At 41.3% G+C, this 24,515-nt stretch overlaps 3 protein-coding genes across 4 annotated transcripts; 2 read left to right on the top strand and 1 right to left on the bottom strand.

Moving 5' to 3' along the window:
* Positions 1-878: 878 nt before the first annotated feature.
* On the top strand, positions 879-14,358 carry RB195_002645 (uncharacterized protein; the record flags this gene model as incomplete). Its single annotated transcript, XM_064200001.1, has 11 exons — positions 879-1,020; positions 8,231-8,375; positions 8,442-8,610; positions 8,693-8,811; positions 8,940-9,076; positions 9,173-9,264; positions 9,392-9,510; positions 9,899-9,992; positions 10,835-10,966; positions 13,736-13,815; positions 14,304-14,358. The coding sequence occupies 11 exons, from the start codon at positions 879-881 to the stop codon at positions 14,356-14,358; spliced, it is 1,284 nt and encodes a 427-aa protein (XP_064055882.1).
* A 3,224-nt stretch (positions 14,359-17,582) lies between these two features.
* On the top strand, positions 17,583-23,542 carry RB195_002643 (uncharacterized protein; the record flags this gene model as incomplete). Of its 2 annotated transcripts, XM_064199999.1 has the most annotated exons (13): positions 17,583-17,671; positions 17,728-17,799; positions 18,796-18,825; positions 18,917-19,036; positions 21,698-21,764; positions 21,984-22,187; positions 22,238-22,335; positions 22,393-22,504; positions 22,824-22,979; positions 23,037-23,126; positions 23,221-23,301; positions 23,364-23,462; positions 23,516-23,542. In XM_064199999.1, the coding sequence occupies 13 exons, from the start codon at positions 17,583-17,585 to the stop codon at positions 23,540-23,542; spliced, it is 1,245 nt and encodes a 414-aa protein (XP_064055879.1). The 2 variants fall into 2 exon arrangements, with proteins under 2 accessions (XP_064055879.1, XP_064055880.1); XM_064199998.1 differs by lacking the exons at positions 17,583-17,671; positions 17,728-17,799 and having other exon boundaries at positions 18,803-18,825.
* Positions 17,602-17,865, bottom strand: RB195_002644 (uncharacterized protein; the record flags this gene model as incomplete). Its single annotated transcript, XM_064200000.1, has 1 exon — positions 17,602-17,865. One exon carries the CDS (start codon positions 17,863-17,865, stop codon positions 17,602-17,604), a length of 264 nt encoding a protein of 87 aa, XP_064055881.1.
* Positions 23,543-24,515: the final 973 nt, after the last annotated feature.

The raw sequence follows: 24,515 nt of genomic DNA, 5'->3' as shown, positions 1-24,515 counted from the left end.
GTAAATTGTGGAGAAGAGGGTGATTCCTAGTTGCCGTAAATAACGTCCGGGAACATGCGTGCACAAGGCTGGCGCGCTCCAATCGAACTCGTAGAAAACAGCGCACCTGAACGCTCGAAGCTCCGTCTTCCGGGCCGTTTGTTTACGGCGATTGGGAGGAAGTGGGCGGGATCCCACCTTTTCCTGCAATCTACGATCCTTGACTATCGATAATCCGTATTACGTCAGATTCGTGGGGTGATACTTTTAAGATTAATGTACGCGAGAACTGAAAGGAACAGTAACATCTCATCTTGCATAACGGTTACATTCTTGTTTTCAATCCATAGTGTTTTTTGCTGTTCGCGTACTTTTATTTATATCAACAGCAAAGCATACCGGTTTTAGTGCCGTGGCGGCTGCTCTCAGAATTATTCACGTGCGTGTAGAATTTGAGCCGTTACCTAGGATAAAGCGTGGTGCATTGAAAATGCTGTGAAGAAGATGAAAGTGAAAATGCTTTCCGTGTCGATTCACGATATTAGCGATGAATAATCAATAAGGCTATCGTAGTAGGAATGACGTCATGTGTTCGTTTCATCGACTTGTTACTCCTAGTGTTATCGAAATTGCAAGAATTCCGTGGAATTCCCGCAAGAAGGGAACTTTGTGTGCTGTTTGCGATTCTTCCGCATCCACGTTGAAGACCACATCATCTGAAGCGTTTCTACTGCCACGTGTGGCCCCAGCCACAGCAACTTTAATCAGCATTTGTGCCGTGCGCGCCTATGCTCGTTGTACGTGGCATCGTGCTGGGCGGAGCGTGATCGGAGAGTGACTGTCTGCGTGGCGTCCATAACGGACTGCACGCTCGTCCTCGTCTGCGACAGCTGCGCAACATGTTCGTCATAGGCTTCTACGCACTATGCGTCGTTTGCGCTATCCTCTACTACTACACTCGAACGGCGGTCGAGTCGAATGAGGATCCGAACTTTAGGTCGTTTCAGGTCACTTACCTCACTGTCTACCTGTTGGCTGCGGGTGAGTTCGCCCCATGTTTGTTCTCTCTGATAACGCAAAACTACAATTGTTTACAATTTTTGTTGGTCACTGTGGCGGTGGCAAAGCTCGTGCACATGTGAACAGCATGTGTTCGTTTCGCCTGATCGTTTCTGGAATAGGGAGAGCGGGTCACGCTCATCGTTAGTTAAACCATCAACAAGTGCATGCCGCTACAGCTTCGCATAGTAAAAACTAACCATGTGGGAATTTTTAAGAGTTCGAAGTGGGAAAACTAGAAACTTGCTTGTTTTTTTATATGTGTAGCAATTTACGACCTGAAGTTGCTCTCCTTCTTCTTCGCCTGGTACTTCGATGAAGTTACCGTTCACATAGAGAAGGTGTGAATTAATGTCAGAAAAACTATTCCGCAACTGCAGACTGTGATGAAGTCTACAACAAGCGTCTTGAATGTTTTTCCTTCTCCCTTCAACAGATCAAATAGAATTAGAGCGTTACGAGTTCTCTGAATTCGCGTAGCCCTAGTATAAGGGCAATGCAAGTAAATTTTACGATTTCTTGCCCATACAAAACTACCACAAAACGATCGTCATTTTCGATGATTCGTGTCAAGGTGGAAGTTTTGAAAGTTTAAAAAATGGATCCCAGAAAAACTAACAACCATCTCCACTGTTTTTGCTCATTCTGCGGGGCACAATTCGTCATATCCTCATCTCAGGTCAATTTTCATTCAAAATATTTTTTGATTACCAGCTCCTTTAAAGGCATCACCCACGAATCTGGGGTATTGCGGGTTTCAGGTGGGTTATGCCTATACGGAGTCGTAGATTATGGAGAGAAGGGTGATTCCGTCCATTTACTCCTAACTGCTGTAAAAAACGATCCGTAAGATACGGTTTCGACCGATTCGGCGCGCTGTTTTCCATAACGAGTTGGACAGGAGCGCGCCAGCCTGGTGCGGCGCTGCATCTTTCGGGCCGTTTTTTACGCCAGTTAGGAAGAAATGGACGAAATCACCATCCTCTCCATAATCCACGACTCCGCATTGGAACTGTCCACCTGAAATCTGCACCATTGCGATGATGAGTAAAATTTTTCGCTCTTCTGCAAACGCTAACTTTTAGGGCTTCATATGAAATTGTTTCTTTTTGCCTTTTTCAATTGCCGTCACTTAAGGAGGCAATTAGGCTGAAAGGCGTCAAGGGTGCACCTGTTTTCCATTTAATGGATACTATTCATTTATCTGCGTCTGAATCTCACGACAATGTAATTTTTAATTTTTGTAATTTCTGCGACCTGAATGAAAATGAAATGAATTTAAGAACAATATACACTCAAATTTCTTGAATTGTTTTCCAGCAACTGCATTGCATTGAATTCCAGTTGGATTCCACGCTTAAAGGCAGCATACGACGTGTATGTAGCTTGCATAATTAGTTGTTAAAGTAGTGCAGCATACCAGGAATTTGACGCGGTGAGGGAATCCGCAGGAAAAGCTAGGGATGGGGTTGTAGATGGTGGGATCCGAATCCGGGTCCGCTCACCTCTCCTAGGTCGTCCTCTCGTTCTGTACTCATCAAGGGAATCCGCAAGATAAAAGACTTCATTGAAGTAGTCTTTGGTCGGAGGCTAGTTGAAGAAAAGGAGAAGGTTCAGCAACGATCCTTCACCGGTGAAGATAAAATCGATTTTCGTGTTGAATATCGGCCGAGTCATGAAGTCATTTGAAGATCGTATCCTTGCTTCGCATATACAGTTTTCGGTAGATTAAAGTGTACATGACTTACCATTACTAATTCTGGTGATGAGAAGAGATGAAAAATCAGAGAATTTGTGAGCAGAAAAAGGAAAAAATGGCACTATTTGAATAATTCATTTTGGGGCAACTGCAGAGATTCATAGCAGCAAGATAAGCAAATGTTTGCTTATAGCAGACAATTCGTTGGGCCAACATTTGATGATTTCGATAAGGACGTGTTAATGAAATTTGATTGATTGACTGATTATTTACAGTCTTCGTTTACAAATAAGTAGGATCCTTATCAGCATTGCCTGTAATGGATTCTTGCTGTATATGTTCCGTAGATGCAACTCTACCTTGAGTTTTGAAGACATCAAGCAGATGGACAAAGTCCTAGCGTGGGTCAATCCTTTTTGGGGTGATCTTCGAGAAATAACGTCTTCGTTCATTTTTAAACGGAGCTCACAATAAGAACTTACATTTTGCTCTAAATTAAATAGCGCATTATGAGTAGGTTATAGCTTGAGTTTAATTCTTCGACTTTATTTTGTTCGCTATTTGATTTTCCTTGATTGATTCGCTGAATAGTGAGAGGATCAGTTTAGCACATTGTTTGATCATTCCACTCGCTATTTTCTTGATTTCATTGGGGAATCTAATTGTAGTTTTTGCAAGCAGTTTCTCCAATTTTCATTTGAATGTTGAATACAATCCTTATCCTTGCTTTACGGTTCTTTGGAGACAACGTAGATTTCTCGATATGGAATGAGATCACAATCGCTTCGCTGTTTCCAGGATCCGTCTTGCCCCAGAACGTTTTAATAGGGGAACAATCAATATTAGAGAAAGTTGAAATGCAAAACTATAACCACTTTCTTTCTTGATTTCTTTCGAATCACATTTTCGCGTTTCCTGAAACTGAATAGTGAGGAAAGGGGTCAAGATATTCAATTACCTTAAAATCTCGTGGATAAGTCCGCTTTTATTTTTGCGGAAAGAGATATCCTTTTTTGTTATCCCCGCCTTTTTGTTTGACAGCGGTTTTCTAACGAGTTTTTTTTTATTTTAATCAACAAAACATTATATCTGAAACAACTAAGTTAAAAAATTTATTGATAGTGATGTTGATACTGATAGGGCTTTCTTTGTCAAGCGGACTTATCTATGGGATTTTAGGTTACAATTAATTTCAACTTTGAAAAGAGTTTGGTAAGACTTCATCGTTGTATTCTTAGCAGCATGATAATGTATTTAAAGTCGTGTGTTGCAGTAACTTTCGTTCGTTCTCTGCAATCGTCGAATTTCTTTCTTTTTTTAATATTCTTCTCGAACATTTGCCAAAGATTTAGATGTTTCTTTTGAAGTTTTTTTATAGCAGAAGGCAAGATGCGGAAACAGTGGTTGTGCGAACATAGTTTTGTAGTTTTCGTTAAGGCAGCATTAAATCAAGATGGAAAAATGAAGGAATGAAATGGAAAAATGAATGAATGAAATGAATGGAAAATGGATGAATCAAATCAAGACCTCTTTTCAAATGGTATGACTAAGGGTTGTAGAATGCACGGTCATTCTCGCTACAGATAGGAACAGCAATTGACTGGCTTCAAAGTCACCGTGCAGAAAGCAGGATTGACCTACCAAGAGAGGTTTTCTTTGATTGCTAGGGATTGAAAAATGGTGGCTGTTTTTCAGTTGTTTTTATGCGATTTTCCGGCGTTTTAATGATTATCAGGAAGAAAATGTGTTGCCGTCTCACTAGGATCCCATTTAATACATACGCTTACGGGAGGTGACTAAGTATTCATGTTCACCATCCGTTCAAAAACGGAACTATCATGAAATTTTTAGGTTGTGTCATCCGCGATTATTTCGTAATCATACAAATATAATACGTTCGAGTATTCAATATAAATAGTTATTCGCATTTGTAGCATTCGAGCAGGTGTAGCGCAGTCGGTAAGAGGTCCGATGTGGCCGCATGATCGACCTATGGTTCGGCACCGTCCCAAACCCAACCAAGCTCTTCATCCCCTCGGCGACAGATTGGTAGCAGACTTGTCTGGGAGGATAGAAAACAGTGGATTGATAAGTCGGTTGTGAAGGCTAAGAGGCCAAATAATTCTGCATTGAAGTGATCCCATTGACTCACCCCAAAGGGATTGACGATGGAGACTTTATCCTTTATCCTTTCAATGTCTGTATGAGGGATATTTTGTCATTTGATGAGCTTCAGTCGCATTTGATTTTGTGTGGAGGGTTCGAGGAAAATTCTCATTGTATACTATTGGAACATAAAATTCCATATTTTTGAGCAGGAGAGGATGAAATCATCTCTACATAAATCATGTACCAGGTGTTCGGCCGCCCTTGCTCCGCCTAGATTCACCTTTCGAATTGTTCTCGTCTAATCTCATTCTGACGTTGTTTGCGGTTAATGGGACGTGATGTCGGTTCTTCTTTTACTTGTCAAACTGCAATTACATTTTCCAGCTACCGGTTCTCGTACAGTATCCAGATGGTAAACGACTTGAATGACTCGTCGAAGTGACTTTTGTTTGAGAAATACCATCAAGTGGACTCTGCTCAAATACGGTTCTTCTTCGTAATTTGATTGCAGAAGACATAAACAAGAATTGGCGGAATGATAACGATGTTTACCTTGCCGATAGCCCAATTTTGCAACAGCCAAGATTCTTGACAAACTTCTATTACGGCTAACGTTTCGGCGTCGTCGCCTTCGACAGAGCCTGGAAAGTCAGATCATTTGTGATATATCCTCTCAAATGCCTCATCCAGAACAAGTCATAGTCATTCCATAAAATGCTACATCCAAAATAGAAACCAAAAGAGTCCAAAACGTTGTGCTTACCTAGGTAGTCGCGTTGCCGTGATATTAGCGGACCTCCGCGTGATGAAATCGCTCCGCTAATGCTAATTAGGATACGACCCGCATATGACCCCGTAGATCAAAACCCGCAAAATTGTTGATACAGATGTTTTCCTTTTTCGACATTTGAGCTGAGGGAGTTTTTTTTCATCTGTGGACACAGGATGAAATTATATTGATCACAATGCCCAGGTCCGGAAAAATACTTTTATTCCTATTGTTCTGCTCGCCCTTATGGATCAGAATCGTTAGTGTGTGGAGGGGTGTGAGGATCGAAGAATAGAGCTTTTGGAAAAGTCCTTCCTCACTTGACGACTGAGGCTTCTAAACAATTCGACATTTTTCCAAAAGCAAAGCCATTTTATTCCTTTCAAGGAACAACAGTCTCCTTTTTTTGCTTTTTACATCGGTTACTGTTTGGGGGAAAATATGAAGGATAGAAACTGTTCTGAAATGCATGAATGCGTGAATAAATGCACCCACAAAGTCTGTTTCATCTCTATTCGTAAAAAAATAATTTGAAATTCATATGTAGTTTTAACAAAAAGAGGACCGCTGCGTGCTTTAACTGAATTTAACTGAATGTGTCTTACTGAGCTTGTGTTTGCACGCACATGTATATTAAATGAAAATTAATCATGGTAAAAGGAGAAATAGTTGGTACTAACGATAATTAAAATGACAAATAAATATTAATTAACTTTGTATTCGCAACTGGACGTCATGATTCCTTGTCGTGCGCATTAACGTGCCTTATAAAGAACTTTTTGTGGTGTTATCTGTACATGTCATCTTGTGGAAACGGTATTGCACCAAAGAACCACCAGAGTGAGCGAACTGTTTATGGATTAATGAGTAAGCAGTGTGAGAAAACGAAGAAAAAACTGACTGATCTCGATTAGAAGTAGTTTTTCATCAGCATGTAGCTGTTCTACTTCGGATCCACATCTTAACGTTCTCCCATGATGGGGCGACCACTTGTTTTCCCTGTAATTTACTTAAAAAGTCGAGACAAAAAGTGGCCGGAGTGAGTCTCTGCCAATGATGATTTTTTATATTCGATTTTTCTGCTTATTTTCCTTTTTTGGAACCTATTAGTTTTACATCATCATTTCTTTCGAGTATTTCCTTCAATGTAATTATATTATATAGTCTATGACATAAAAGGATAAAGTTTCTGGCGTTGATCAATCCGCTTGGGATGCGCCTCCACGTTCACTTCAATTCAGAATCGTTTGAGGTTCACTAACGTGTATCTGGCCTACACAATGACTTGCGGTGGCTAGCCGATGTGTCAAGTCAGTGCTTTTATCCTCCCAGACAAGCCTGGTACCAGACCCCGGAGGGATGAAAGGCTTGGTGAGCACTAGGGCGGATTCGAACCTCCGATCGATCGTGCAGGAAGCGGAACCTCTAACCGCTACATCACACCCGCCCTGTCTATGACATATAATTATAAAATACTCCCAATTTTGCACTATATATGCATATATTTGGCGGGCTTGATATTATCTGCTGACGAGGTTACCCGCATTTTGCCAAGGAATGTCATCCTTGAGCTCGGCCCCCCTTCTCGCTCTACTGCGAGATTCCGATCATCCAACCATTCGTCACTGCTCCATGCCCTGCGATACCTGGTTCCTAGCGTGAACTGTTTATCGACACCGAGTGACACAAGCACCTCAAGTCGACAGAATCCGGCTCTTCAACCTAACGAAACGGAAAGTTGTTACTAGATTCTGCTCAGGATAACTTTGGGTAAATTCGGCCATTAACGTTGCGAGTTAAATACCCCGTACATACCCGGAGCATATACTCAGCTGTCTGGTTGCATTAGGTCCACGCAGAGCCATCATCGTGGGCAGGTACCAATCAGACTACGCCGGCCATCTCTGTAGGTTAAAGGCATCACCCCACGAATCTGAGGTGGTACGGATTTCAGGTGGAGTATTCGTATACGGGATCGTAGATTATGGAGAGGTGGGTGATTCCGTCCATTTCTTCTTAATTGCCGTAAAAAAACGGCCCGCAAGATACGGCGTGTGCACACGACTGGTGCGCTCCAGTCGAACTCCTTGTAGAAGACAGCGCGCCGGAACGCTCGAAGCCGTATCTTCTGGGCCGTTTTTTGCGGCAATTAGCAGGAAATGGACGGAATCATCCACCTCTCCATAATCTACGATCGCGTATACGAATACTCCACCTGAAATCCGTACCACCTCAGATTCGTGGGGTGATGCCTTTAACGAAGAACCGCGTGAGAGTTCTTTTATTTGCGGAACTACCAAAAGAAATAAGATCTCAACCTTTCTGGATAAGAACTTCCAGTAAATTATTGCTTTTCAAGGTCTATGATTCCTATCAATGATTCGCAAGTAGGCTATTGCGACATTTCCTTTATAAACAGATTTCTCTCTGTGATCTGCTTGTATGTATAAGCAAGCATGATTCAAGCGTGAAAATAAGAGTAATTCCGCTAACTCAGGTGGACAGAGTGATTATGGTGCTCAGCTCTTGTAGAAATGTACGGATTAAGAGATCAACAGCTTTTTCTTCTGAGGAAGAAGTCTAAATCAAGCTGTTTTAATTGAGTTCAAGTTCAGCGGGCGACTGGCTACAAGGACCTCATGTGTACGCTTTGTATCAGTCTTATGGAATGTCCAAACACCAGATCGAGGTGCTTTTCATCGCTGGCTTCGGTTCCAGTCTATTATTTGGAACTTTTATTGGATCATTCGCAGATAAGTTGTGAGTATTCACCTCAGCCATTTGTAAATATCAATAGTTTCCAGAATTTCTTCTCCATATTTTCAGTGGGCGTCGTAACAACTGTCTCATCTATGGGATTCTTTACGGATTAGCATGCGTCACGAAACATTTCCCCAACATGGCAATCCTGATGATTGGACGGTTCCTTGGAGGGATAGCTACGAGCATTCTCTACTCGGCTTTCGAAAGTTGGGTGGTTTACGAACACAACAAGGTGAGATTTATTGCTGCTTGGTTTTCGTTGTTTTAGCGTACGGAAAGGGAAGAAAAGCTGCAGATGACTGAAAGTTCTTCAGCGAGGATTCTCGGAAAATCTCCTTGGCACCGTATTCTCTCATGCTGCTCTTGGGAACTCGCTGGTCGCCATCCTTTCCGGAGTTGCCGCGCAACTGGTTGCAGACGCATTTGGATACGTGTAGGTCCTACACTTCTTTTGTCGGATCTTTGTTGTTTCGTAGGACTTTTTGATCATTGGGATTCTTTTTGATCCTTTTTTTGTTACGATTCCTTTTTCCTGAGATTTTCACACCTGCTCTTTTGCAGTGCTCCTTTTGACCTGTCATTCATCGTTCTGGCAGTAATGTGTGTATTGGTTTTCTACACATGGCCAGAAAATTACGGAGATGAAAAAGCAGCAGTTCAGGAAACATTTAAAAAAGCCATTCACACCATAAGAACGAGTAAGACATTTTCGCCATTCATGATGCGACAATGCACGCCCACGTTGAGACTAAAGCACAAATATTGTGGTCGGGGTTCAGAATTTTCATCTTTAGACGTGGATGTACTTTGTCTGGGACTAGTGCAATCATTGTTTGAAGGTTCCATGTACACATTTGTGCTCGAATGGACCCCCGCTCTTTCACAGGTGAACTAACATTTTTAATTTTTCTGTATAAAAGAAGTGAGGAGTAAACTGTACTCTTTGTGATTAGGTTTAGACCAAGAAAAAAAGATAATTTTGAACAAAAAAACAACTGCGGCTCCTATTTTAGGCCTCCCCTGAAACCATTCCACATGGTTACATTTTTGCCGGATTCATGGTGGCAACTATGATCGGCTCCTCACTTTTCAAGCTTTTAGAGAGGAGAAAACGTCCAGAAGACTTTATGCGGTTCGTATTTCGCTTATGTGTCTTTTGCTGCTAATTTTTTGGCGCTTTCATTATGATTTAACGATTTTATACTTCTGATCTCTATCCTGCGTTGTGTCAATTGCATCTTGTAGTCGCAAGGAGTACTTTTACCCCAGATCAAGCATGAACTTTCATGGATTCATCGTTGATGAACCTGATCAGAAGGGTAAACGTTTCGAGATGAAAGGTCTCAGTTTATGGAGAGATCGTCGACATCCAAATCGTATCAAAAATTCAAAAGTACCAAAAAAAGCAAAGCTGATTACGAATAATTTCAAATATTGATAAAACCCCTGAACTCCACAAAACTCGTACTTTCGAAATGATCTTCGCACGACACCTTGAAATGACAAAATCGTTTCTTCAGATACGTTCTACTGGTCTCAGCAATATGTCTCGCTATCCCAGTCGTGATCCCGACCAATGCCGAAGCTATATTTGCTGCGTTCCTTGTTTTTGAGGTAAGAACCAGACATATAAATGAAAATTAAATTGCAAAGCAGTCGAAATTTTATTATGATTTTTTATGAGTTGCACACGAGGTTGTTAACTGATTTTATTGGCTAATGTTTCGGCAAATCGATTTATTCGGAGCTTGAAATGGGCGATTTCATTTACAGTCTAAACAACCAAATATCTCCACGACTATACAGACAAACCGTAAGCCTTCCTTTTCAAACCCTAAAATGAATCGCGAAGAAGAAGGTTTCTCGATTACGTTGGAACTCGCGGCATAACTTCTGATCTGACTGGATCTTCCGAATCGAATGAGACATTCGAATCATTTGCCGTCGTAATCAACTAATCAGCGGTTGCAACTGGACTCGTCGTCAATTCAAGGTGAGCACTTTAGTGTGGTCGACCAGCCAGTCGGGTCGAATCGAGTCGAGTGTTTTCGACCAGTAACATAGCGTTAGTGGTCGTTAAAGTAGCCTTGAAGTTTGGCTGTATAGTTGTGATGAGATTTGATCTCTTAGGTTGTAAATTGATTAATAGATTGTAAATCGGCCATTTAAGACTCCAAGGAAGGTGATCTAACGAAACGTTGGCCGATGAAATCAATTAATAACCTCGTGTTCAACTCATAAGAAATCAATACGCAAATAAAGATGAAAATGAACTAAGAATCGTTAGATGTGGTGGGGAGCAGAAATTGAAAAGTGGAAATGAATGACTTGTGGTGGTTACAGTTCAAGTAACAGTCCTGATGGCATAGAAATATATACTGGCTTTATTGATCTACATGGCAGATAATACCATGAGGTGATGTTCACTCCTAAGAGACATTTTTTTTTGAATGCAGGTCTGTGTCGGCATCTTCTGGCCAGCGATGGGTTTCCTTCGAGGTACACATATACCGGAAGAAACTCGCTCAACCACTATAAATCTCTTCCGGGTCCCATTAAACCTGATTGTGATCTTCATTTTATGGCAGGTACGGGTCCGTTGCGGTGTTCTTTTTTCGTTTGAGCACCGTTTGGTTTCGCAAAAAAAGAATTGTCACATCGATTCACGCTTACGCTCCAATGCGCTACCACTTCCCTGTCGTTTGTTTCTTTTGTGAACGTCTATCCTGTTTACACATGCATTGTTTATGAAAATGAGCACAAGTCTGAGAAAAGTATCGTCGAATTCTACACGGTGCAACTGCCAGAAATAGTTGAAATATTGGTGGAAATGTCTCTATCTGCCAGTTCTTCGGAAACTTCTTGGAAAGAAATGTTAAACAATGAAGAAAAACCTCAGACCAGTTTCATAGAAAGCGCTTATAGTGGTTCATTTATGAAATATTTCCATTAGTTTTATTTCCTGGTCTTTTCCTGGTTTCTTGTCTTCGAAAAAAGTGGGGGAGTATTCCTTCCAACCTCCCGATTTGCTTCTGGAACCTATATACTTCTCCTTCACTACTTTTTGTTATAAAACGTAAAATGAGCACAGGATGGTTCAATTGAACTGTCATTTCAATTCGATTTCGTTGCTTTCAGTTCTATTTCGCGTTATTGTAGCGTCCTGTTTCCCGCGGTTTTGACGTCCAGCTGTCATTCTTCATAATTTCGTAGAAATTATAACTTCATGTGTGTAAACGGTAACTGAACTATTGAGTTGAAGAATAACTCGTGAATTCGTGTTTTTATTTCGAAGTGAAAAATGCACATAGAAACAAAAACTATTGGCAAAATGTTTTATATCATTAGAGAATTTTTCTGAGCGAAGGTCGTGTTCCTTTCTTCAGTTTTTTTCATCGACTCCCGCTTTTTTACCTCATTAAAGTAGAGTGTCGAGTTGACAAAATCGAGCGTTTTCGACACCTTCAGGTCTTTTTTTTTTTGCAATGAAGGCAGCAAGGCCACTTAAACAGCTTGTGAGATTTGTGGTGTGCATGGAGGATAGAAGGAACCGAGTAAGGTTTGGAAAGTCCAATTCATTCAGAAAATTTGATTCAAAAATAGTACAATTGGGCCCAGCTAAATGTGTTCCGTTTTTGAGGCCAAAATTTTCAATTTTGAGGCGCGGAGAAAAACGAGAAGCGCCATTTTCGAGCGGTGCGCTTCATCTCTATCTATAGCAGCAATATCTGTTTCAGCGGCCTTATCATCTCGGTAAATTCAAAGAACCAACGGTCTCGAAAATGCTCTATTTTGAAACTACTCTTTAACGACACGAAAAAATAAGAGTTAATGGAATTAAGAAATTGGAATAGAACTTTCCTGTAGGGTAAGCGATTCGGTTTACTTCCATGTGTGATTTTCACATTGAAAAAAAAAACGCTCACCACGTCATTTCCTTACTCAGTGAAAATGTTGAAAATTCTGCCTAGGAAGATTCAAGATTCTCAATTCATTTGTTGTTGTGAAAATTCCGGCTGCTCCACATTCGTTTTCGAAAACGAGAAGTAAACTAGTGGAGTTACATTGCAAACCTCATTGTAGCCTTAAAGTGTAGGGAGATCCAACGCACCTCATGAGCCTAGTCTAGCTTTTTTCCGTAAAAATTTTTTTTCAAGAAGGACCAACAAGTACACAGATTCCATTATTTTAGCCATATCATCATGCCACGCCATACTTCCAGAAATCTTCTTCATCTTGTGCTCAGCACTCTCTAACGCTTATTCTCCTTTGTGCCAGCGAGCACATCTTTTTTTCTCCTCGCAAAATGTCTTACTGGTTTTTCTGCGATACTTCGCAGATGTGTTTCAATGTAACGTTAAAGACATCAGTCCACGAATCTGGGGTGGTGCGAATTTCAGGTGGAGAGTTCCTATACGTAGATTATGGAGGGAGGAGTGATTCTATTTCTTCCTAATTGCCACAAAAAAACGGCCCGGAAGACACGGTGTGTGCACACGACTGGTGCGCTCCAATCGAACTCCCTGTAGAAAATAGCGCGCCCGAACGCTCTAAGCCGTATCTTCCGGGCCGTTTTTTGCGGCAATTAGGAAGAAATGGACGGAATCACCACTCTCTCCATAATCTACGATCCTGTATTCGAATACTCCACCTGAAATCCGTACCACCTCAGATTCGTGGGGTGATGCCTTTAAGGTTTGAAATACGCCAAGACCTTCGTGCACATATAGTATAAGACATTATCTTTAATGTATTTTAGTCAATTTTTCAGACCTTTCCCAACCTCCGCAACGTGATAATCTCCAGTGATTTAATCTACTACAATTGTTTCGTTTTTTTTGTAGCTTATCTGTGGGTCGCGGCGTCGGTTGGGTGCTGGTAAGAGGTTCCGCAGCGAGTGCGCGGTCGATGGTTCGGAAACTCTTTAGGTCAACCAAGTCTTTCAGCCCCCGAGTCAATAAATTGGTGCCTGACGTGTCCGTGGGAGGATTAAATATGTATACGTGATATGATTCATCGGCTGATTCCTAGAAGTCATTGCGGGTGTTCATAAGAAGTCATGGATTGAAGTCATGGATTTTCATGGATTGAAGTCGAACGCTTTGGCGCAACCAAGACGGATCGAATAACCTTAGCTTTATCCATTAATCTTCAAGAACGCTAATAGCGGATTCCTCGAGCAAACAACTAATTAGCGGTTTCCTTTCCTGAACTGAGTAAAGTATGCAAGTAATACTCGTTTCTTTCTGGTGTGTGAATAACCATGTAATGAATAAACAGAAAAATAAATAAATGGTCTACCAGTGTTGATTTGCTGTGTCCACTTCGATTCCTGCATTAACCGGCGATTCTTTCAGAATTACTCGATGACTGCGATCTTCCAGTTCTGCGTGTTGTTCCTGCTGATGGCCGCCATGGCACAGCACGTGCTGTTCAGGTTGGTGTCCGAAAGTGGCATATCAAAGGTGCGCAAAGAATGAATGTGTCGTGGCGTGCGGCTGGGCAAATCCTTTCGTGAATCGTTCGTGTCGGTTTCCTTTGTGCCTGGCATAACCTCCAAATCGATGAACGACTAATTTTAACACCTATGTCTCCTGGTTTTACTTCTCATCAACATTTCATTTCTTCGCTACATGTAGTTTCTTCGAAGGTTCCAGCGGTCCTTGCGAGTAAGTCCTGCCTATTTCTTGCAGGATCTCATCTTGATCTTCTTTCTCTTGTCAGTATTAATGCATAATTCTCACAAAGATTCGAATAGTCTAGTCATTTGTCCTGTGATATCACTTAGAAACGTGTGAAAATTGAGCTTTATGACTTCATGACTCTATGACTTTTTCGGGTCAAGGGGCTTTCTTTTCTGAATTTTATGGGAACTTTTTCGTGTTTTTTTTTTCATGTGATCGAAATAAATCCTTTGTTTTCCAGCTATTGCTCTGTCGCCGTCCTACCTGAGAAGACACCAGCAGCTAATCAGCACTAATCGTGACGTCGAGAGTATAGAAACACTTAACGTATTCCATAATTTATTCGAGTTTGTTATACAATTGATGAGCACTTAATGTGGCGCGCCTCAGGACGTTTCCCATTCCATTTGCCCAACATTTGCATTGTATTTGCTCAGCAGATTTCTATTTGTGTTTTGTGTGCATGGAACTTAAACTATTTGGATTACATTAACCAACTACGGGATGAAAAACAACAGTTTCATCATCGACTAGACGAATCAGATGTAGTGTCCAGATCTTTAATGAAGATTTCATATGTATACTATCGTCAATCACCAAAGGCACGCTGGAGAAGTGACAGATTTCAATTCGATAAAGAGAGTTTCATCAAAAGAGTGCGTGCAAGCACTACCAGAATCAATTCTGCTGGATTTGGCTAACGAGTCAGCAGCAAATGTGACTTCGAATACCAGAAAATTTTAATTTGGAAAAAAAAACTTCAAATAGTATTTTGTGTGTGCCTTGCCTGCAAGTGCTGGTGTTTTCTGTATTTTCACGCCTCTTTTCGATTCCTTCCTTCGACACACTTCTTCACTACTTATCAAGATTCCTTCTAATTCTGCTACACTTCAAGAATGCTGTCTAAACGTCCAACCACTTCTTTTTGATGACCGATCGGTGGTTAGGTTCCCACGCATAATTTTCTTTACTAGTCAGAACACCAGTTCTGATTATGGCTTTATCACTTCAAAAATCCGTCTACCACTTCTTTTTGATGAACGGTCGGCGGTGAGGCGGACTTCAGACTTCTTATGGTGCTCGCTTCTCTCGCCTTCAGTGACCAATCAAAATTGAAGTAGTGGCATTTTCTGTAAAATTAAATCCGGTTTTTTCCAACGAGGTTTTCTTCGTTCTTTTCTTTAGGAGATCTAGCCTTTGATGGAAGACTCCATAGTTTTTTTTTTCTAATTAGTGAGTCCTGCATTTGGAGAGTATTCAATTTGATTTTGCACCTATATTTTTTAGATACTATTCTACCAATGCCAAAGCTTGAAAACATCATACGAAATATGAGTTTTCCACCTTTTCCTCAACAATTTAGACAGAATGATGCGCTGAAATGAAATGATGTTAACGTCGTTATCGTACCGATGAAGATAAGGTTCTACGTCAGATCGCTCAAAAGTTAATTACTATTTAAGCAGCCACTTGCATGTGTGTTTCCAATTTCTGAAGGAGGGGTCCGTTCAACCTGATGAGGAGAACGTGCAGGAGAAAAGATTCGCTGAGGAATACATAGGGTGAAACGAAACAGAAGCAGATGTCACGGGTATGAAGCTGTCCGCAACGTCTCGTTTGCTTCTTGACAAATTCATTTGAAGTTACTGCGCTGCACTGGTGCACCACCGCACACAAATTCGACGCTGTGGGATCCACCTCATACCACTCTGTCGCATTCCAGCGCCGGCGCTCCAATTCGACGCCGTGGGACCCGTCCAGCTCCATTTTGTGGGTTTCTTACACCGGCACATCAATTCGACGCTGGGGCTCCCACCACCCCACGTTATCGTTTTCTGGTGCCTACTCACTAATCCAACGTCGTTGGACCCGTCTCACTGCTTTCTGGAATTTCGTGACTGACGCACACCTGACAATACAACCCCGTTGTTATGTAGCTCAATGATACTTGAAGAGTTGCAGTAGGTGTCCGACGAACTAGGCTAAAGCAGCTTCTCCCCGTATGAGTCTCCTAGGTTCTCCAACGTGAACAACGTGAACGGCTCTCCAAACAAGAAGTCGCGAGTCCGAGGCTATGGCTTGATACAACTATGGAAATACTTTACAAGTGGACCTCTGACAGCTCTCTCGGCGACGCTCTTGATCGCTTGCAGAGTGATATTCACGTTAACCGCTCCAGCCTGATTTCAAGTTTTTCGACCGTATCCGCCGTGTTGAACTGCTTGTTGCTTGAAGAAAAAAGTTGGCATGAAATTATTAACGAGCAAAGCAAAACCAAGATTCCTTCCTTTCATAATTAAATCGTCAGGCCCATGACATAGGCAGAACAATAGCTACAATGGAACAAGGAACAAGAGAGGACTCAGTATAAAAGAAAACGGAATTCTGCTGTGACCTGATCCCGGTAGAAAAATTATCTATTTTTTCTGACACCAGAGCAGAAACAGTAGATTTCATTTGTTGTTATCCAAGTATTATTCGGTTTCAAATTTTTAAAATCACAAACTTATACGAGAATCAGGGTTACACTACTGCTTTTCAACATCATCTCGGTAGCAGTCAAAACCAAGCACTGCACATGTACGTAGTTCTGAAGATTCATCACTGGTTTGTTCCTCTCTGTCTTTCTCTCGTTCATCCAACATCCGATCATTCGCTCATCCTGTCATAACATATGGTGAAAAGTTCGTCGATGCACTACTGGAAAAGTACGAAATTTATAGCCAGTTTGAGTACCAGCTGGGAGTTATTGGAAAAATTTCAGAAAGTCTGGGAGAAGTGCTACTGCGGAAATTTTCAACTTGCAGTAGGAAGGAGGATTCCTCACTCTTCGATAAAGTTCTATTTTGACTTCTTAGTTTTATTTTCTCTTTTTTCTTCAGATCATTACGCTAGAGTGTCCATTACACAAAACGGAGGATAATTTTCCAATTTATGTAGAAATCGGAGCAGAATCGTGGGGAAATTATAAAAGAAACGCTTAAGCCGCACAAAAGTAACGTGTGCACATAGTTTACACAAATAAGTTTATCATGGTCACAATTTTTGGAACTTTCTCCTTGAATTAAAGCAAAGTTGCTCCTGGACATTATACTCTTTTTTGCATTTTGCTTTTTGAAGAAATAGAGCGCTTAGAACTTATTAATTAACCCAAGACTTTCTGGCGCTTCTTCGGAGACTATTTCCACTTTTAAAGGCATCACCCCACGAATTTGAGGTGGTGCTGATTTCTACGGAGAGGGAGGTGACTCCGTCCATTTCTTCCTAATTGCCGTAAAAAAAGGCCCGGAAGACGCGGCGCCGCACAAGACTAACGCGCTCCAATCGAACCTCTTGTACAAAATGGTGCGCCAAAACGAATGAAGCCGTATCTTCCGGGCCGTTTTTTACGGCAATTAGGAAGAAATGGACGGAATCACCCCCCACTCCGTGGTCTCCCATCTTGTATACGAATACTCCACCTGAAATCTGCACCACCTCAGATTCGTGGGGTGATGCCTTTAAGGAACCTTTTGTGAAAATGTTCCCGTTCCTGGTGTTCAGCACACTGTGCGACAATCTGCAATCGGATCAGGGTTCAGCCTTTCTGATGATTTCCAATCGATCCAAGTTTGTCGTTCAGGGCTTCTACTCACATTCAACACAGACTGAAGATCCTTTGACAGGTACGTCGCCAACTTCGTTGAAGATCCTTTGACAGGAACGTCGCCAACAGCTTTCACACCCTCTTCACTGAGGTAGTCATACTGGAAGAGGGGCCACTCAATGATTCCTTCATCCAGTTTTTCTTCTTTTTTCTCCATTGTTTATGACGAAAAACGCCTTTTTGCATCCCATTAAACATCAGTTTTAGCATGAAAGCAGGTGGAATTGAAATTGAAGGAGAGCCACGTTTTTTCTAAATTATAGTTCACTCTTTGCTGGGGTCTTTGATCGAACCCAGTGCAGGATGATGGCACCGCTGAGATTCGAGTAAATATCAACGTCAGTTGACGAGTATGTGGCACAGAGATCTGCGTGACGAACGAGGATCTTTCTCCACTAATTGGGAATTCCCGTAAAAGAGATTTCCGAAATATATCATCGCCGAAAAACGGTTTTTGTTTCTGTTTGGGCTCTCTGGTCAAAATTCTATGATCTTTCTCTTTTTATACGTTTCTACTTGGATATTCAATTCTAAATCTCCGGCGGAAACGTGTGAAAGGACTTTCGATATGACCTCCTCCAAAACCGCTTCAAATGTTTCTGATAATGTTTATGAGTTCCTGAAGTGGTACAGTAACATCCAGGGGTAGTGAAAACAGCGTGAAAGAGATCACCGCGAAGTCTGACATCCTACGTTGAGCGCGGATTCCGGTCCTCATTGTGCAAACACTTGATATATCTTGAAGCTTAGCGGCCGTCGCATCCTACGCGATGCTCAGCGATGTGCCGCACGTCACACACACACAGCATGCTGATCATCTCAAAAAACAATTATCCACCTTCTGAATGGATGTATTCGTGAATTGTAAAATACTGTTTTCTTTCTAAGAAATTCCTCCTTCAGTTCTTACATGTGCGATGCGCATGCGAACCGAGCTCGTGGTACGGGGTCATGTTATCCTTGCTGCAGTTTTTTTCCTTCGCTGTTTTTTAGGATTTCTTGTGGTCACAAAGTATTTCCAACTATTTTTTTTTGCTATGTCTCTCTATGTTTATGAGGTGAACCTCTTTAAATTTTTTTCGTTCAGGTACATTATGTCCGACGAAGAGGAAGTCTAGTGAGTCTCGCACATTTCCTTTCTCCAACAATTGTTTTTTTTTTCTCATTTTGCTTCCTCTGTGATGGAATATGAGATGTATAACTTTTAGCTCTGAAGAAGAGGAGGTAGAGGAGGTGGAGGAAGAAGAGGAAGAGGAGGAACAGGATGAAGAAGAAGTTGAAGAGGAGGTGGAAGAACATGAAGAACCTGTCGTAGAGAAACATGAAAGGTAGGTACACGCCAGATACATCAAGTAGCCGGTTGTTTTATTCCTTGGGGCCATTTTTCATCTGAAACACTCAGGAAATGCAGAGGTTCCTTTGAAAGCCGCAGTTTACAATGAAAATATTGGGTTGTTTGGAAGGGATTTCGATAATTCCAAAAATTCACACAAAAACAGTGTCAACATTTTATCCCATGATATTTTCTACACGACTTTGAGCAACACTTCACCTACACCGGCGTAGCGAGTGGAGGTCCTCTCCGTAGAACTATGTAATCCGAATGCGAGCCAAAGAAATAAGCCATCCATATGTGTCTCATCTCTCATTTCAAGTCGGTTTCCTAAACTGATCCGTGAAAAGTGCAAAAATTTCAAAACGCGCAACATTCGTCACGAATTATTCACAAAAAAGTGTTTCCCAGATAAAAGAAATTGCCGAAACAAACTTTTGACAAGAGCGGGGGGAAAAGGAGCGTTGTCTGTACAGTAATGCTGAGAGTAGTCAAGAAGTAACTGATCAGTGATCAACATCCGCGGAATCCCTCATGGATTCTGTTTTCGTCCCTCCTACTACCTATAGACGATGAGTATTTTTGTCACGCAACTCATTAAGGATGCCTCAATGTGTTCGAGCTCAACTCGGAATCGAGGTTTGAAGTATGAACGCGTATGCGGCTTGGACGTTGACTCACAGGGTCCTGGTGTACTCGGTCCAGTTTTTATCCTCACAAACAAGTCCGGTAGCAACTTCTCGGTTTCTGCTGTATGAAAGACGTGGTTGGCCAAGGAATCGTCAATCATTGAACCTCGTTTCCACTGCTACACCTTACCCTCTCGCCACACATCTATAATATAACAATAGATTTCTATAATCTGCCGTGGTGATCAATTGATGATCACATTGTTTGAATACGGATACTTTCAACTGTCAAAAAATTAGGGTGTGTCCTGGAGAATAGAAGAAAGGTTAGATTTTTTGTTGTCGAGCCCGTGTATAACTCTGGTTATGCGGACCATCACGTGTTTTTGTACTTCTTCGCGTGGTCCTTCTATGTAGTTGACTTCATCAGATTCGCTCTCTCATCTCGATCAACAGAGACCATAATTTCGCACTAACGCGTAACTCGAATGGAATTGCTTTTGAAAACTAGAAATATGTTATTATAGGGGCAACGAAAAGATGTTTCCTGAGCTTTTCTGAGAAATCTCAAGCCAGATGCTTTCGCAACATGATTTTACGTTGAAGCTTGCAAGAAATTAACGGCATGTAATCACTCTCTCAACAATCCTGGCCAAGTTCCAACTTTTGTTTGATGCTGTTGCGCAGTGTTTGTTCGCATTACAACCGAAGTGCGCGTGAGTGGTTTGCGACTCGAGTCTGCTCACTTCATTGGCTTCGGCAGGATAGCAGAAAAAGACAAAGAACATCTATGTGGTGAAGATAGTACGATCGGTTTTTTACTTCTTCCATCCACTACGGGTCATATCCGTCTTTTTTCGCAAGGGGACTCAATTTGATCGCTGAGTAGTTCCTTTCCATCACAATTTTATACTCTTTCATAAATGGTATTGATATATGTTTTCTTCTTTCTCCTAACTAACGACACATTTTGAATGAGAATGGGTCAAACTTACTTTTCAATTTATACCTATTTTTTATGAGGTTAGGCGTTACTTGCTGGCTGGAAATGATGGATTTATGCCAAGAATTTCTCCTTCGCCCTCGCTTCGACTATGCTCTATTTTCCTTTCCATAGTTTTCGAATATTTCCATAAATAAGTACGTCTTTGTTCTTGCTATTCTTTCTTGCTGATATTAGAGTGAAAAAATGGTGGTGCTTAATATAAATAATGGAAAATAAATAATAATGAAAATAATGAAAATAAAAGAAATTATGGATCCTGATGCATTCTATTTTTAAGTCGTAATACACCTCAACTACAAGTATTGGTAATAGATAGTCAAGCTTTTCTGTGTTTTTTTTTTGACGGGGCGGAAGGCGGTGGCGCTTGTAGAAAACATCGTTTACTCCAATGACTCCCTACGATAGCATAAACTCAACCAAGCACATAGGATAAACGCTATAGTTGTCCTAAATGCAAACCTCAGTTGTAGTAAACAGATTTGGGTTGCAAAGCCTATGGTTACTGTTTTAATAATTTCCACATCTGCATGGTCGATGGATCGATATCGCGTGAGGCAAAACAAAAGTTTATACTTCTAGGATTGGTAAATTAACGATGGTCTTTTATGCAAATATTAGGACACTGACATGACATCCTCAACTAATTTGAATGGAAGTCGAAGGTGCTACTTTATTCCAAATCGATTGATCAAAGCGTGTAAAGTCCATTTTTATTTAGTTGGTACAAAAGATCCATTTATATGTGTTTTTTGAACTTTTGCAAATAGTTACCATCTCTTCCCAGGACCTCTCTCTCATCGAAAAAGTGTGATGTGCAAATACCTGTAACACCTTCCAATAAACTACGAGGTTGTTGTTACAACAAGTGACTAAGACAGAAATTTCTCTGACCATATAGGAAATTTTTATCTAAGACAAAATTGAACTACAAATCATGTAGATTATCGGATTTGCTGCGGAAGTTGTTTTTATTATAAGCAATTGTTCATTTCCACAAATAACTCACAGATGTCTTCTTCAGACGGCACAGTGAGATCGTCGACCATGAGGATGAAGAAGGGCTCACGGAAGCTGAAAAGGCTATGTTGGTGAGTCAAGGATTGCTGACTGTTTCTGTCCTTTCCACTCCTCTTTCGCCTGTGCACGTTGGTGCTTGCAAAGACACTGATGAGTTGGGTTCTAGAGTAGGAAGAAGAAGAAAAACAGCTTCAACGAGAAGATTGACAGTGGCGTTATATCTCTAATTCTATTCTGTGGCCGTAATAAACTCATATTTCTAATAACTATTGAACCATCACCGATTTCAGGCAGCAAAGAGACGTCATGAAGAAGAAGACAAGGCTAAGTTGGAGAACTATGAAGAACGAAGAAAGAAGGAACGCGAAGCTGAAGAAGAGGAACTTCGAATGTTGAAGGAAAAACAAGAACGCAGAAAACTAGAGAGAGAACAAGAAGAAAAAGAGATGGCCGAGAGAAAACGGCTCGATGAAGAACGTAGAAGAAAGGAGGAGGTAGGTGATTGCCCATTCCTTTCCAACTTACATAGCAAATCCTTTTCAAGGAGGACAGACGCGCTCGTCAGGATGAGGAGAAGAAGAGGAAAGAAGAGGAGAAAAACAAGCGACAGCAGATGAACTTCGGAGGTGGACAGGGTGGAAGGTTGGTAGGATTTGCTGTGATTCCGCAAATCATTAGGTGACAATCTCATACTTTCAGAAACTTCGTTATTCCTGAGAAGACATCGGAGAAGAATGACAAGTTTGGAAATATCGTGCAGGCGAAACAAGAAATGGGTATGACGAAGGATCAGCAAGAAGAAGCGAAGAAGGTTAAGATAGATTTAATGGAAATATGAGCTAATTACAATTCAAATTCTGCTTAGTGACGTCATAAGGCATTAGAAGGGGACCTCCTTCTGAAATCTTCAAAGAGTTCATTACCAAAGGTGACTCCGGTTCGCGAAATGGGTGATATCGGAGTAACAGGGCGCAGTAGGAACAGCCTTAGTGCGAGTGTTCACCAGGACTCGTGTCAGTTCTAAATAAGAATTGTCTCTCACTACAAAAAAGAAGGACAGTTACCGAATCGCTAATAAGATATTAATTAATAGGATACACATTTCCAAGTATCCATCCGACTTTTCACAGGTATTTTTGAATGGAATCCGCCACAATATCCCCGAAGCGTCGAGCATCTCAGCGGACGAGCTTAAAGCGAAAATCAAGGAATTGCATCATCGCATTTGTAAGCTCGAAGCGGACAAGTATGACCTGGAGAAACGACACGAGAGACAGGAATACGACGTGAGAAATAATTACATTTTTATATGGCTTTGTGCTCGCATATAGAAATAGTTTTAGTTAAAAGAATTGAATGAACGTTCAAGACAAGTGGCACGAAACGCTAGCGGCAAAGTGACCGACTCTGGCGATACTAACTCCCGCCATCCGGTCAGGTTCTTCCAAAAAATATGCACCTTTACGGCATTCTCTCTCCGAAGTAGACTTCGTGATCGGTTCGTAAACTATGAGTCCATTGTTTTAGCCCAAGGTACAAATTTTGTCCAAATATGACCGACAAATTGATCGACGAAACTTCAAGGAGAGGCGATCCATGTACGAAAACGTAAGTGTCGACGAAAGCCGATACCGTCTCGATTTGCTCACCCGTAAAATGAGATCTTTCAGAAAAACGCCTTCCCCTGTTTCCCAGGAATGCCTCCCCCACCCACCCTCTTTGAAAAAGTCATCAAGAAATATGACTACGAATTGGCCGAGGAAGAAGAAGTAAGAACTTGCTGTTGAAATATTCTCCAAATAATGTAAAACTTTTTGTTCAGGCTGAAGAAATTGAGGATTACGAATGAAGACTGTCGATTTCTCCAACATCCTTCCGCAAATGTAGCCATAAATAAAACGTCACTTTTTTTGAATGCAATTTTGTTAAGAATAAATTTGCACTACACATTTCCGACCTATAAAAAGGAATAGAAAATAAGTAAGGAAAATAGAAAAAAACAGTAGACAACTTCAAATAGAAACATCACAGTATATCTCCGATAAGAAGACAAAGAAGTTTACAGCTGAAATGCTTTCTATGCTCATAGATATAACAAGAAGGTTATCACAAAATGCTGAATACATGGTGAACATCTGGAGAAACTTTGATTTGTTCGGCAGGTAGCTTAGAAGGCATACACATCAAATCATTCACTAACTTGTTGTCACTTTCGCATTTGGTTCCAAGTTCCAAGCTCTAAGGTTCCATAATTTCTCCGTATACTAAAGAAGACTCACCAAGCCTTTCACCCCTCCGGGGTCGATACTGGTACCGGACTTGTCTGGGAGGATAAAAACACTGACTTGACACATCGGCTAGCCCCCACAAGTCATTGTATAGGCCAATTACACGTTCGTAAACCTCAAATGATTCTGAATTGAAGTGAACGTGGAGGCGCATCAAGCGGATTGATTAACGCCAAAAACTTTATCCTATCTATCCTTCATACTAAAGAAGGAAGTTGTCAATGGTTTCCTAAACTCCAAACAGTTCCACTTTTAGGTGCTAATCGGTGGAAATACAGTGATGGTACTCTCTTCCAGAAAGCAATTACAATAATGTCGTGGAAAGCGCCATTCTAAAGAGGAAAACATTGGGGACGTCTTGGATGACAGCCAGAAATCGTAGCATGAATCGTAGCAAGGTGTGGATCGTTAGGGGTGAAAGTCGTAACAAAACTTCTGCTTGTTTCGATCAACGCAGTCAGATGCAGAAGAAGGACTCCTCATTACTTACTACTTTCTCACTACCCAGCATCTGTGGCAAGTGGTAGTCGTCTA

The sequence above is a fragment of the Necator americanus genome, chromosome IV (assembly GCF_031761385.1).
Source record: "Necator americanus strain Aroian chromosome IV, whole genome shotgun sequence".
NCBI lineage: Eukaryota > Metazoa > Nematoda > Chromadorea > Rhabditida > Ancylostomatidae > Necator > Necator americanus.
Note: the sequence above shows the minus strand (reverse complement) of the source record. Positions and strands in the feature narration are given on the sequence as shown.